The 16727-nt window shown below is 32.5% G+C and overlaps 1 protein-coding gene across 1 annotated transcript; it reads right to left on the bottom strand.

Annotated features, from left to right (window-relative positions):
• Positions 1–190: 190 nt before the first annotated feature.
• LOC124540532 (U-scoloptoxin(19)-Sm1a-like) lies at positions 191–10438 on the bottom strand. The gene is made up of 3 exons (XM_047118185.1): positions 10324–10438; positions 2685–2837; positions 191–370 (listed from the first exon to the last, which is right to left on the bottom strand). The coding sequence occupies exons 1-3, from the start codon at positions 10412–10414 to the stop codon at positions 234–236; spliced, it is 381 nt and encodes a 126-aa protein (XP_046974141.1). The 5' UTR covers positions 10415–10438; the 3' UTR covers positions 191–233.
• Between the last annotated feature and the right edge of the window lie 6289 nt (positions 10439–16727).

Raw genomic sequence — 16727 nt, 5'->3', positions numbered from 1 at the left:
TGCTTTCAATTTTTTCCGTGACTGCTAAGCGCAGCATTCCCCGGTTAAACCGAAATGTTCCATTGCTCCAACATATGTATGTATAAAACCTCCTTCAAATTATAGCTATCCATCTATTATATCTACGCCATTGCTTTATAAATTTAAATAAAGAATGCCCGTTTTATTTAAAGGTAATTAATAATTAACATTGTTTGTTCATATTTTTTATTTAATATAATCATACACATATTCTACAACACCATGAGACAGCACTTTTTATTATCAAGACAATCTGTAGCTTCATCAAATATAAGACTTGGATTACAATACACTTCCGGTTTCATACAAACTCCGCCATGTTTGAGGCAACGGGTCTCCTTCATTGATACTGTGAAAAAAAAAATCTTAATAAAATATGCGTTACGGTTTGTTTTGCTTTGTATGTTCGAATGCAACGCGATAAACGCGATAAACTCCGGATATATGTATAGACAATGTCGATTCAGTATTTCAATATAGAAGCGTTACTTGATTATTGAATATCAAAATATATCTTGTTCTAAAATAAATATACAATGAAGGCGAAAAATTATTTGTGTGTTTTATTTACTTTGATATAAGTTAATAGGCAGCAAAGTGAAAAAGTGAAAAATCTTTAGAAAACCTTTGAAGGATAGAAAATATAAAATAAAAGGTACTACATTTTTTGAATAAGACAAAATAACCAAAACTGTTTCTATCTCTGTTTGACCTTCCTTTTAGATTTTGAGTCACATTGATTTGCAAGCAATAATTTATTAATCATCTCGTTTATCTTCTGTATATACAAGTTTTTAATATAAAAATTTATCGTTTTTTATTAAATGCATAATTATGTGTTTACGCGGTACATCACGGCTATTCTCTGGAATGCCTGCATCATTTTAACTGGATTTTTACTGATAGATAGCTAATGTAACGAGAAGTGACTTAGGATACTTTTAGTTTAGAACTATATATTACGTGTGTATGTATAAAACTTTCAGTTTAATTGATACGAGCACGAAGTCGCGGGCACATCTAATTGTTTTTTTTAATTGTTAATATTTATTTTCAATTTTCTCATCAATGCTTTTAACTACAGTTTTACCTTTATTTGTGATTTAGTTTTATATTCAATTACAATTTGATGATAAGAGCATGAGAGAACCCAGTATAAATAAATTTGTCACAGATTTCATCAGTAATTGTATTGATTCTTCAAATATGTTAACAACCTATTTGATTACATTTTTACAAATTATATTAGCATGTGACACTGTTTATTTGACTGTTTTATATTTAAATTAATTGTGCCCGCTAACAAAAAGTTATTGTTGTAGCCTAAGTTACTTCCTATTACATCAGCTATCTGCTATTGAAAGTCCCACCGAAATCAGTTCAGCAGTTCTAGAGATTAGTCAAAACAAACAGACAGAGAACCAAAATTGTAAACATTGTTACTTTGGAATATGTAACATGTATACATACGTATGCATTTATCAAAAAACGGTTATCTTCATTTTACAAACAGACACTCCAATTTTTTTATATGTATGTATAGATTATCAAATAAAGTAAATATTGACAATGACGTTCCACTCTGGTTCAGTAGCTTGTAATATTTGTGCAAAACACAAATTTTCGTAAACCAATATGATCAAACAAATTGTTTCTCTGATACTCTGAACTAAGTGTAGCACCGTCTTTAAATAAATTTACTTCATATTCCATTCTTTTATGAATAAAATTATTTAGTTTCACAAGCGAATTGATAATGTAGTCTATCTGCAGGTACTAAGGTTGGTGGTATATTGGCAATATAAGTAATGGTTTAAACATAGGTTCCAATGTCTATGAGGTAATCCTCAAGGACGAATGGCAATCACTAATGTGATCACTGATCATCAGGTTCCCATTCGTTCTTCTTATTGGATTATTATTAAGAGTATTATACTTAGTGTATCTACAGGCACTAGGGATATAATATCTTAATTTTCAAGGTTTGTCACGTATTGGCAATGTAAGGAATGGTTGAGAAAATTATGGCGCCAATGTCTATGGGGATTGGTGATCAATTAACTCACCCATTTGTCCTCCCTATTATATATGTAATTTAGATTTTAAAATATTAGTACGTCTATGTATGTCATTGTCACAGCACAGTCTTAAGAACATGATTAAAATTAACTCATACAGAAAAAATAAAATAAAAATATTACAACGTTATATTATGTTGGACATATATATTTATGCTAGAAAAATGTTTCTGGCAAGCATTCTGCGAAAATCACTCTTCAGACTGGGAGCCTTAAATCACCATATACATGAGACATTTGTCCAAATATTTGCAAGGTACGTGACCGAATCCTTTACTTTGGTGAAAGTATATGTCACCGTGAGATTACAAAAATTCGTTAGATTACAATCTCGACAGACTGGTCGCTCTTACAATAACATCGTCCAATCAGGAAGAGCTTTCGACAGTTGACATTTTGACGCAGAACAGATTGTAATCTAACAGTTTAACTTCGATAGATCATAATATAGGGAAAAATAATGCGTTAAATTGCAATCATATTACACGGTTCATAATATTTCGTTAGATTACAATTTGACGGGAGAGATTGTTATCTAACGAATTTTGTCATCTTACGATGAATATATTGATTGTGATAACTTACTTCCATGGCAGCAGTCGATTCCTTGTTTGCGTTGATTTGGACAAAGTCCCTGTTTCTCAGCGAGGTGACCCTTCGGGCAGTCAGCTGCTACCGTGCAAATACCGCCCATTTCCACACACGGCTTTTCTTGCTCTATTGAATCTATTATTTTAACTGAAACAATTTGAAATATATTTTTGTTATTCTTTGGTATTAAAAAGTCCTATGTTTATTATTTTATAATTAACATATGTTTTAATAGATCTGGTTGCAAAATAAGTTATTGGTACAATCTTTTTCAAATTGAATGATTTAGTGGTACTGGAAAATTTTATAAATACATATATATAAATAATAGTTAAACAAGTAAAATATAAGCATAAAATTAGTCATTGACATATTTTATTGTTGATTATTTAAAGTAAGCACAGTAGTGGGTTGAATAACCTGATTATAATATTATTTGTTATGAAAAACACATTTGAGTATGACTTTCTTTTGAATAATAGTAAAGTAAAGTAAAGTAACACCCTGTAAATTTCCCACTGCTGAGGTGGCCCCCTCTTCCATTAAGGGTTTGGAACATATTTCACCACGCTGTTCCAATGCGGGTTGGTGGAATGCACATGTAGCAGAATTTCGATGAAATTAGACACATGCAGGTTTCCTCACGATGTTTTCCTTAACCGCCGAGGACGAGATGAATTATAAACACAAATTAAGCACATATATAGTGGTGCTTGCCTGGGTTTGAACCCGCAATCTTCGGTTAAGATGCACTCTAACCACTGGACCATCTCAGCTCTGACTGGGCCATCCCAGCTCTTTTAATATATAATAATTTTATTTTCGGACAAGTTAGATTCAAATCGTTACTAGATAATAAATCCGGTTACTAATACAATGTTCCTATAGTTTATATTATGCTTTGAACTGTAAACAGATTGTTAGAAAAGATATATTTTTGCAATTTATAGCTCGAGAATCGACCAACCTTAATAGGCAAAAAACGCAGTATTATTATAGTTGTGTCTACTGTAATAATACTAATCACCCAAAACAGTTTACTCGTATAGAAACTTTGGCAATTTGCCCTAAACACCTGCGAGGCAAAACATTATACCTCAAAGGCTTACGTTCCCTTTCTATATAGGTCTGATATATGGACCTGCAAACCAAACGAACAATTTTTTATATATAAATACCAAGGACAAAGTGAAATTTAAAGACTCGTTACTGATACAAGTTAAAAATTGTAGATATGGCAATCGTTGGACAAATAAATAAACATTGGACAACACATACATTACTCTGATCTCAATGTAAGTAGCTAAAGCACTTGTGTTGTGGAAAATCATAAATAAGGACGGTACCACGAACACCCAGACCCAATATATATAGAAAACTAATGAATGTTTTCTAAATCGACTCGGCCGGGAATCGAACCCTGGAGTACCCATGAAAACCGACCACGGAGATCGTCAAATACAATACTGTCACTAATTTAGCAGCCTTAATATTCACTTTTATTCACGTTATATTGTACAAGTTTCCGTCCGCAGCTGCGTCCCTGTTTGACAGGAGGAGGGAGGCAGGCGTTAGGTATGTCATCTGCATAGCTTATATTAACATATATTTTGTAAAAATGACATGCGACGTGAGTCTTGCTGGATTTTAAAATCGGGTCATTTATGGAGAGACTTAAATTTTTTTGAGAGAAAAACGTGTTACGTCATGTCAAGTTTCAGTCGAGTTTGAATAGTATGTATATTTTTTTATGTATAGTTTTCAAGGTTATGAGTTACTTTGAGGTCCCGGGTTTGAATCTGATGTAGAAAAAGTTCATTACTTTTATATGTTGTCTTGAGTCTGGGTATTTTTGGTACCATCGTTACTTCTGATTTTCCATAACAAAAGTACTTTAGCTGCTTACATTGGGATCAGATTAATGTTTGTGATGTTTTCCAATAATTATGTATTTATTTAATATAATTAAAGGTCAGTGTAATTACGACCATAATCATTATTAAGAATTTGTTAAGTTAAATTAGGACGTGATGTTACATTATTACGTGAGAAGACGGTACGGACGCAGTAGGGCCTATCATAATGCTGGTTTATGATTTTTATGAGTTATCTTAAATCATTTGAATAGCATGAACGTGAAAGGATAGCTTTCGGATGTTATTTTGAGCTTCATTATTTCCGTATTTTGATACTCACCTCTTTTGTGTGACCTAAAATGGATGCGGCGTTTTAAACGTTTGGAACATATTCCACCACACTGTTCCAATGCAGGTTCATTGAATACACATTTGTCAGAATTTCTATGAAATTAGACACTTGCAGGTTTCATCACGGTGTTTTCTTTCACCGCCGAGCACGAGATACATTATAAACACAAATAAAACATGAATATTTAGTGGTGCTAGCCTGGGTTTGAACCCGCAATCATCTGTTGAGATGCATCCGTTTTAACCACTGGGCCATCATGGCTCGGCTCATCATAAACATTGGGACAGAACTGAACAATATTGTATTTGTTTTTGCTTGCATTTTTTATGTAAAACTTTATTATTCCGTAATAGTTATACATAGAATAGTAACGACGACGAATTGTTCGTTACTACTTCAATTTATACACATAAGTGACTGTATGTCTTTGTTGATACTAAAGTTCTTTATACCTAAACCTATACCTAGGTTGAGTCTGCCCACTTATTAGATACCATCAAACAACACTACTCAGTGTTGGTATTGTTGTGTTTTGGCCAACATTTTCGGCCAAGGTTGGGTCTTAAAGGTAAGGAATTTCTAACAATTATTTTAAGTTCTCACAGACTTTACCAACTTAACTGGATTGTGGTAGTCCTATCGAGAATGGCACCCTATGCATACCGATAAATTCAAAATTCTGCTTGATGTAATATGAAAATTATATAAACCTGTACATTTATTTGAAGTCGACTGTACCCATATGTTAAACAAAGTAACACATTTTTCAAAAGTATTATCTCATAAAACACAATGTTAGAGTACTTATCGCAATTGACAGCACAAAATATTTCGCATCAGAAACACAGAAAACTGTATCTTATATTAAGTGACATTAAGTTCAGAATCGCTGTAGACTTGTTTTTAGAACGGAAATTGATGATGTTGATGGAGCATGAACTCAATTGACTGACGAAGAATTGGATGATGATCGTTATCCTTATTAAAATAATTCAATATATGCAGGCCAAGCTTTTACAGTTAAGTGGGAAGTGATACATTATTTGGTTCAAGTCTAAGCGAGCAATATGCCAAGCCATGGTGACGTCTTCAGACAGTCTAACTAACTGTATATGACATATCTCACATACTCTATGCATAACATTGAACAGCAACAACAGCCTGTAAATTTCCCTCTGCTGGGCTAAGGCCTCCTCTTCCTTAGAGGAGATGATTTGGAAAATATTCCACCACGCTGTTCCAATGCGGGTTGGTGAAATACACGTATCACAGAATTTCTATGAAATAAGACACATACTGGTTGCCTCGCGATGTTTTCCTACACCGCCGAGTACGAGATGAATTATAAACACAAATTAAGCACATGAATATTCAGTGGTGTTTGCCTGGTTTTGAACCCGCATCGGCTAAAATGCATGCGTTCTAATCGTTGGGCCATCTCAGATCATTAAATTATTTTTCAATTGTATAATGGAGAGCATATAATTCAAATCACCAGAAACATGCTTTATAATGAACCTTTCAATATCAATTATAAGAAAGTGTTAACATTGACAACTACTAAGCTTCGAGCTGCTTTTGAGACTTTGACCGACTAGGAAATGAAATCAAGGGCCTCGGTATTATAAGCTTAGCTAGTAAAGGATGCAATTAAACGCAACTTATGAGGTCATATTTGTGTAGTTATTGTTTGTAATACAATATGTATACAATTACGGTTTGGAGGTATATTATCAATAACTTCCCCATCAAGGTTATAAAAATTATCTTTGATTATACTGTTAAAATATTTACTATCTTAATATGTTTTGTGAAGTTCTGAAAAAATAAAATCGATTTAATATAATGCTGGTAAAGGACATTTTTACTATCATAAACCTTCCTCAAATTTGAAAACTTTACCGTAAAGTAACATTGTAGGTCTAATGTAACATAGTATATTTGATATCGAAGAACAAACATAACAATATTTTGGATCCAATCTTTTACGTGGCTTACAGTAGAGTGGTTCGCCAGAAATCTTCACGTAAGGAAAAAACGTTCCAGTCGCATTTTATCTCTGGTTGACTCAAACGGATTATAAACAACAATTTTGTTTCTTATCATTAATTTATTTGTTTATTTCATTGTATCTTTCATTTAATTATTACTTAGTATAAAAAATAAACTCATCCTCTTTGAAGTCAAGAAAACCTTACGAAGTATATCTATTTACAAAACAATACGATAATACTTTAAGAAATATGTTTTTTTACAAATTACCGTTTATTCTATAATATACTGGGTCAATCAAGGGGCTCGTATCGCTTCATTCTTGTGATAGTTTAGGCGCGTGCCCGTGGCTGACACTAGCTTCAAATATAACAATTACTATAACTACATTATAGAATCGTAAATCGACTTTTAAGTATTCTAATATTTTTCATTTCATTTTACTTAGGAGGACTCTAGAAATATATTGAATATGAAATTATTTTTATTACTTTTTATTTAGTGCATATTCATTTGTTTTAAAATAGTGTTTTGTTTGAAGTTGGTTATTCTTTTTGTTAAAATTTTTATTTATTGCCAAAACTTTCTCAAGCTTAACATATCGAACTGTATCAAATTTACGTAATTCATTGATTTTTCATATAAAATTTTACACCGTTTTAATACATTCACGTTTGATGCCCCTAAAATCCAAGTGCTACATGCGCCGAATATCAAATTAGGCTATCAAAGGAAATGCGCTAGAATTTTGTAAGGATTTTAGTTGTAAAGATTCCGTGATGAGCTCAGCGAGCATTTGTCTTTTAACATACTAATGTCATAACAAGGTGAGGGTACGTGAAATTAATCCTAATTATGTAAAATTTGCTTTTATAATAGTTGGAGACAAATATTTTCGAAAGATTGAAATTGAAAGGAGAGGTCAATCTAATTCGGTACTTGAGTAATTTTTTATGCTTGCTGGAATAACTTTCTTAATCATTTCCCTAAAGTTGGGCCAGGTATTTGAATCGCTGGTACCTAAAAAGCCTGGTGAGAAGAAGCCTGGCCAGCCTCCTGGCATACCCACTGAAAGGCAACGGTATCCAAACCGTCTCATAGATGGTATATTGGGTTAGCTTGTGTATACTACTGTGGCGCTACTAACGAAATATTCTTGTAACGTTCTTCAATTTATTTTCCCTTTAAAAAATTACCATTATTAATAATATTTAACCATCATTCTATCCATACATACAATCGATCAGTCTTATCTCCTGTATGTCCTGTGACGTCCACAATTTCTTAATCCTTAGACCAACGAGTTGTCATATTATATTGGGATAGGATTCTAAAATTTCACGTTCGTTTCCCTGTTTAATACTCTATATTTTCAGTGATGTGATATAACATATGAATGAAGGCAAAAATAAATGTTAAATAAGAAGTTTTTACTGGCAGAGTGACGTAAAGACGATTTCATTACACAAGCGAAAACGTCGGCAGATGTTTTCTGCTTACTGACGTTACGTTATGGTCACGATCCTCCAAAGGCGCTGCATCTTCTGATTTTAAATGTTATGTGTACTGGATGAGGCATTTTAAAGATTTACATAGTCAAATGACAAAGAACGGAACCCTTATAGATTTGTCATGTCTGTCTGTCTGTTTGGCCGTCCATATTTTTCCGTCAGCTTTTTTTTATTCGAGGAACAAATCGGTTGCCACAATTATTAACACAGTAAGTGATCTTCGCCCAAAGCCACTGGCGTAAATGTTAAGTATCGTGCTATTTCCAATGCGCTACCAACTATAGGAACTTGAGTGGGTGATAGATATTTTATACATTACAGATAGCCCTAACATCGAGTGCTTTTTTTTTACTCATTTGATTAAAAACAAAATAAATAAAAATTTTAACAAAAAGAAAAACCGACTTCCAACAAAACACTATTTTAGTACAGATAAATATGCATTTAAAAATTAATATAAATAATCGTTTAGATCTACATAAAAATCAATTTTACGATTAATATTATTACGATAGCATAAAATATATTAAGTTTGGTTAGTGTTAGCAATTTAACTGATATAACTCATATTAGAAACACAATGCGCTGTTTTTATGTTTCGTCACCTTTAAATCTGACTAAATTCAATATAAAAACGTTACTATTATCTGGTAATATAGGATACATCCCTGTCTTGGGAAATTCGACATTAATGTAACAATGTAAGATTCAATTTTGAGCATTCGTCTGCAGTAGAATACGTCTTTTTTATATTGTCCACCTCAATGAATTCATATAATTACAGGTTGCACTCTGTTATTATCCCTCTTCTCTTATAAGATAACAGTCTAATATCCAGAAGAACTGATATGTATCAGACATACTATTCAGATAAATAACATATTTTTTTACATAATTGTAGTATTATTTTAGCATATTTAAAACAGTGGTTAAATTTAAATTCAAAAATATTACGCATATTCTGATGTCATTTATGAAAACAACGCATGAAAGAAAAATTTATGTGCAAAATCGTTAATGAACGCGCGAAATAAAACTATGCCCCATTACAATACTATATAAATTATACTGCATTGTGTCCTATGGCTTCGCTTAAAGGAATATGGTCTACTGGCACTTTAAAGATAGTAATATTTATAATATTATGAATGTATATATATTTTTAATAGTTTTCATGTTTTTACTAATGATTCATAACTGAAACAGTGGTAGCGAATTTGATGTTGGTACTTTCCAATTTAAGTTAACTTATAGGGGAAAAATAAATAAATAATATGTTTTAACAGAAGAAAAGGATAAAAACTAAGCAATTACCTTAGCTCTATATATCTCTGGAGTTTCAATTTAAGTATTCCTAATCATTAATGCTTAAGCTCTGGTTCTCTATGTCAAAGTGGACAGTAGCGCAAAAAGTAGCGCGCAGAAACGCATGTGCTCGAGCGGACGCGCTACTTCGTGCGATCTAATTACTATGGACCAATGCACACTGTTGCGTATTCGCGCGCTTTCTCAAGTGTACGCCGATTACAATTTAGCCAGTATACCGTTTGATTTTAAAGAGTTTCCATTTCATTGAGAATTCACTAATATTCAATATTATTTCGAGAATATTTACTTAAATAAATGCCTTTTAAATGTTTTGCTCAATAACTGCTTATTTTTTTTTTTTCGTATTATATACAGGATTTATTAGGTCAGTGTTAAAAGTGTTTATATTTTTAAATCAAAAGAGATTTTTCATTCCTATTATATTATACTATAGATGTATTTGATATGTTTATATCCAAAACAAACAGTCGTTTCAACATATTTTTCTTTACAGTGCCGTATCGATAACACATTGATAACAGAAAAGCCGGATGATACAATAAATCAAAGTAAATATTTGATAAACACAATTTAACAGTAAAATAATTACTTACAATCTTCCTCATTTCCGCAAACGACTCCACACACAACAAAAACTAACATAAAATACTTCATTTTGAAAACGACTGCCAGACGTCTGCGCATGCGCCGGTTTCAATGCAATGTGACTTGACGTAACACACTCCTTAATAGGAAATTATCTTAAACAGTATTCACTTCTTTATCTGTAAGGTCGCCTATGTAAACAAGTATTTTTTATTAAAGGATATTAAAATAGCTATTTATAGCGTGTTGTAGAGATAGCCCGTTGTGATTGGAAGAATTTCCTTATTTTTACTTCCTTATATAAAAACTATTTTTATAACCTATTTTAGTATTCATATTAGTAAAAATATATAAAATTGTAATATTATTTATGAGATATTTCATTATTATTTATCATTCCAAATGGAAGAAATATAAAAAAGGTCACTTGTCAGACCTTACGCAATTTTTTACATTACATTACTTCCCTTATAAATCTATTTAAGCATTAAGTTTAATTTAGAAAATTTATCGTATATCTTATTGTTTTATCATATTTGTTAGTTCATTATAATTCCTGAAAATACGCGTGAATTTTAACCAAAAACTGCGGTTTATCCATACAAATCAGGAAGGTCTTAACATTATTATAAAAAGGTAACATGTCTTTGAGTCTTCCTTGATGCTATTAGTTTTCGCGGGATTCTGAATGATAAGACCGAGCTGTTTATAATCGAGTCTGTAGTGTTATTTCAAAATTCTAATCCAATGAAATATTAACAGGCTGTTACTTTATGTTACATTACTATTATTTACGATTGGAATGCATATTCTATAATAGCTTCCATTTAACTTCGCCTGTTAATATGGACAAGAATTTAATAAATAAATAAATATGCGACATCACATACATTACTCTGATCCCAATATAAGAAGCTAAAAGACTTGTGTTATGGAAATCAGAAGTAATGAAGGTACCACAAACACCCATATACAAGACGACATAGAACAAACTAATGCTAATCTACATCGACTCGACCGGGAATCGAACCTGGGACCTCGGAGTGGTCAATGAAAACCGGTGTACACACCTCTCGACCACGGAGGTCGTCAAAGCAAAGTTTATAAGCAAAATTTTAATTAATTTCCATCCAATTGATTAAAATGAAATTTTTCACGTACTTTGGGAACTTGTGACAATACCCTAATACAAAATATAAAATATAGATTAAAACTAACAGATAGGTATCAACAATGTTTGTTTTTCTTATTTAATTTATCTTGATTACTCTTTGTAAACTGTCACCTTTAAAACAAACGAAGGAGAAAGATTATGGAAGCGGATATAAAGTTGGACTAACCTTAGGTTTCAATAACATCTTCATAATTATTAAATACAACAAAAATTAACTTCGGAAGAGGATCTTATGACGTTCATAATAAGGTTCAGTTTGAACGGAATAAATGTTAATTTATGTCGCTCCTTGTATTTAATCCTTTATTGTTTTGATGGATTTCTTGTCTAGTCTCACCTGATCATGATGATTAATGATTTGTTTTGTCTTATGTGTGAGAGAGAGGCCTGAGGAAAAGAGATGAATGCTAATGAAGGTTGTCCTTTACCAAAGGGCTGTAAAGTATTTAGGTATAGAGATAATTTTGTAGAAATAACTAGATAAATGAGTCGAGATGGCCCAGTGGCTAGAACGCGCGCATCTTAACCCATGATTGGGATTGACAGGCTAGCACCACCGAATAGTCATGTGCTTAATTTGTGTTTACCGTGAGGAAACATGCATGTGTCAAATTTCATAGAAATTTTGCCACTTGTGTATTCCGCCAAGCCGCATTGGAAGATCATGGTGGAATATGTTCCAAACCTTCTCCTTGAAGGGTGAGGAGGTCCAGCAGTGGGAAATTTACAGGCTGTTGTTATTGTTGTTACGAAATAATGCGCATTTGACTTATACTATATTAATACTACGTATATTCGCCAGTGAAATAAAGTATTACGAGGAATCCTCAAAGACAAAACGTTCAATAGTTCAAAGGTATACAGGCCGTCTAATAATGTTAAAGGCGAAGGATTTATTCTGAACCCTCCGGCTATTCCTAGGACAAGCTCGACGGTTTTCTGGCGGGACGAATAGATATATTAGTGATTCTATAAAAACATATATAACTAAAATTGTTTGTATATGTTATATAAAAATGACTAACAGTTCTTATAATTGCACGTTATATAGTTCTTTTTAAAAAAATATTGGCTTGTGACAGTTTTAAATAAACATATTGTTATTATAATAATTGTATACAAAAGTTGGTGAAACATAATAGCATCTCACCGATTTATTTTCGACGGTTCTTGTTCGAGAAATAAGCGACTCTTCCAAATATGGAAAATTTTGAAAATTAGTAAAAAATGTGTTATGTATTAATAGTGTCATTGTCAATTATTTACAAACTAGCATGCTTTATTGCTACAATATCACTATAATGAGAAAACAGCACGATTTAAGGTTTATATTACCAAAATACTTCACAATGCGAAAATGAAATGCGGAGGAATGAGGGACATATTGTGAGGAAGGCGTTGAGCATTGATGTGGATGGATGTAGAGGACAGCCAAAGAAACGATGGATGGATGATATGGTCAGAAAGAATGTTACTTGTGAGATGACGTCTGACGGAGAAGTACGGAAGAAGAAGACATGGTACGCCGACCCCAAATAAAATTGGGATAAGGGCAGGAGGATGATGATTATTACCAAAATACTTTTCACCTTTTAAATATGTTCTAAAGAGCCTGTATCGGATATAAGCATAATATAAACAAACAAACAACAACAGCCTGTAAATTCCCACTGCTGGGCTAAGGGCCTCCTCTCCCTTTGAGGAGAAGGTTTGGAACATATTCCACCACGCTGTTCCAATGCGGGTTGGTGGAATACACATGTGGCAGAATTTCTATGAAATTTGTCACATGCAGGTTTCCTTCATCGCTGAGCACGAGATGAATTATAAAGACAAATTAAGCACTTGAATCAGCGGTGCTTGCCTGGGTTTGAACCCGCAACCATCGGTTAAGATGCACGCGTTCTAGCCACTGGGCCATCTCGACTCTTCATAATATATTTATTCTTATTATACATACCTATATATAATCATATTTTTATATTTATTTTTGTGAAGCGTCAATACTGAAAAAGTCGGAGAATGGATCCAATCTAAAACTTAAAAAAATGTTTGTGATTTCTTCATTCATTCTTCATTAATTCGAGGCGTTGTTACTATCCTTTTAATATATATATTTCCGGTCACAGTGTTGATATTTGTTATTTTAATTTTCTTCTAATAATATACTAGGTACTAGGTATATTTCACACTATCTGCACATAGCAAGAGGGAAGGTCGAAGCCATGAGCTCATATTATATATGAACACGAGAGTGAAGTATTAAATTTGCCGGCATTGTGACAAAGGAGCTATTAAATATTTACAAACTGATCGCCTTTGTGGCTTCGAGCTTAAATTAATGATGGCCGGAGGTTACACATACATAATGAGTTCAATGCAAAGGTATTGACGTAAATATATAGTAATAGCAGATTATTATGCTAACCCTCAGAGGGCGAAGATTCCCTCCTATTAATGAGAAATATTAGGAGTTTCATCTATGCTAGCTAAATAGATATAGAGATTTATGATTAAATAGACATTTTTGTGGCATTTGCTGGTGCAACTGCCTCAGCAGATTTCTGGAAGATGGACTATCAAACTACGCGTGATATATTAAACTGTACAAAAGTAGGTAGGTAGGTTCGATTATAACTGATATGATGGCCACCGTGGTCGAGTAGTGTGTAGACTGGTTTTCATGGGTACGCCACTCCAAGGTCTCGGCCGAGTCGATGCAGAAAAAGTTCCTTATTTTTCTTTATTGTTTTCTGTCTGAGTGTTTTTGGTACCATCGTTACTTCTGCTTTTTCATAACACAAGTGCTTTAGCTATTTAAATTGGGATCAGAATCATGTATGTGATGGTGCGCAATATTTTTTTATTTATATTAACTGTGAATTTTTCTATTGGAAAACTCAATAACTTTACATCGGTCTGATTTGGGTTGTAAACGAGGACGGAGCTGTGACCTCATATAAAATTTCCACTAGAACAGTAAGGCAATCATCACAACTAATACATATACCAAATAATAAGTTATCTTTAGAAATTTCCTCGTTGCAAAAGAGTAAAAAACTGCCAACTACTAAGAACATAAAAATTTATTTGGGATAATCCCAGGTAATTTCATGAATAGTTCCACCAATAATGTCATAAATATCTACGCTAACTAGTAGATATGATTAAAATAGTGTTAACACAACGAACAACATAATACCCTCCTCTACTATGAGAGTACACTAACTAAAGTTTTGTAGGGTGACATTGTGTTTGTTAAAATCGAGACACACGGGACTCTTTTGACATTTATTTAATACCTTCAACGTCTAATAAGTACCTAAAATATTATACACTATATTTTAATTAACAGATGTAAAATGTATGTACATAACTGGGTCGCGGGCGAGATTCTTATCCACTAAAATCCCTATGATATCTGCCTTCGGATCAGAGGATACGGTATTGTTTCAGGATAATGTATCGGGTATTTTTCCATGTTGATCTGTGATTATGTTTTGGTGAACGTCTATTTTTAATATATTTTATAAAATAAGAAGGTAGACCATCAAAATCAGACGTAGACGCTGCAAGGAAATTATAAACATTTCTTACATCGCCAATGCGCCATCAACTTTGATAAAGAAAATGTTATGACTCTTGTGTCTGTAGTTATATTGACATTTCACCGTTCTCTCAAGAACAATTATTAAAGAATATATTATAAGAAAAGTATTTCTGCTTGGAGGTGAAATAATAAGTGAAGATATCTCAGAAGGGCGTGCAACAAATAAAAGGCAACAGTTTTTCAGCTTAAGTTTATTCTGACTGTCTATAAGCTTTATACTTAAAGCCCAAACGCTTTACTTTTAATTTATTCTATTGGCTTAACATAGTATTTCTAGGCTTGTTGTATTGATTGTCGAAGGAAAGGTTATCATTTACGATACAATGTCTTGAGAAATGATGACTGTAATCGGTTAGGTAACTCATTTTCTTATATTTTGATTTAATATAAAATGTAGCAAAATATATCCCATATTTTTGTGATAAAAACATGGAGCACCTATTTACTAAATAAACTTCTAAACATCCATATTATTTGAAGAGGATACATATTGCAAATGACCTAACAACCCAAGTTCTTGGGATTTATCGTTTTAGTATGATAGAGTTCTAAGAATGATAATAATATCTATATTATATTATAGTATGTCAAACTAAATAAAATTAATATTTATTATTTCTATGCAGAGCGGATATATATATATATATATATATATGTGTTTGTTTGTTTTAATTTGTGTTTTTATTTCATCCCGTGCTCGGCGGTGAAGGAAAACATCGTGAGGAAACCTGCATGTGTCTAATTTCATCGAAATTCTGCCACATGTGTATTCCACCAACCCGCATTGGAACAGCATGATGGAATATGGTCCAAACCCTCTCCTTAATGGAAGAGGAGGCCTTATCCCAGCGGTGGGAAATTTACAGGCTTTAGAACAGTTAGACTTTACTATTTCTATGTGCTTGAATTCCTGTGAGGATTGTTCTTTGTGACTGAAAACTAATTAGGAAATATATTTTTAATTTTCAAGTAAATTACGACATTCGTTTTTAATTAACTGTTAAACTGGTTCGTAGCTAAAGTAATTTTCCTTCAGAACGAATCTGTTCGACTGTCAACAATCCGAAAAATTCTTCCGCTTAAAATCACTTTTAAGCTCTCTGAGTGCTCGTTTTTTGTCAACACTTTCAATCGATTTTCAAAGACTATTCTGAAAAATATATCAGATGTGCCAATCAATAGGAATTTATTTGACTTTTACAAATATGTTATTAAGAAGTACTAAGTAGGATTTATTTTTTTCTAATTCAGTGTTTTTTGCTCGTCTCTTGCCACTTGATCGTAAGCAGTTACCACCGCTACCACTTACATTATAAGAAATATTAAGATTGTGCCACCAATCTTGTGATCTAAGATGTTAAGTCAATTATTCCTATAGTTACACTGGCTCACTAAACCTTCAAACCGGAATACAACGACACTTTACTCAGTGGTATACTGTTTAGCAGTAGAATATATAATGAGGGAAGAAGAAGGGCTAAAGAAACCCTACGACCAGGATATGGTGTAAAAAATTTAATGATAATCTATAAATAATTTGACTAATGTATAATCTGTTTTTGTCTATATCTACACTTTTATTCCTAAACCATTCAACGGATTTTAACATAGTTTACGTTAAAGAAAAT

The sequence above is a fragment of the Vanessa cardui genome, chromosome 2 (assembly GCF_905220365.1).
Source record: "Vanessa cardui chromosome 2, ilVanCard2.1, whole genome shotgun sequence".
In the NCBI taxonomy this organism is placed as follows: Eukaryota; Metazoa; Arthropoda; class Insecta; order Lepidoptera; family Nymphalidae; genus Vanessa; species Vanessa cardui.
Note: the sequence above shows the minus strand (reverse complement) of the source record. Positions and strands in the feature narration are given on the sequence as shown.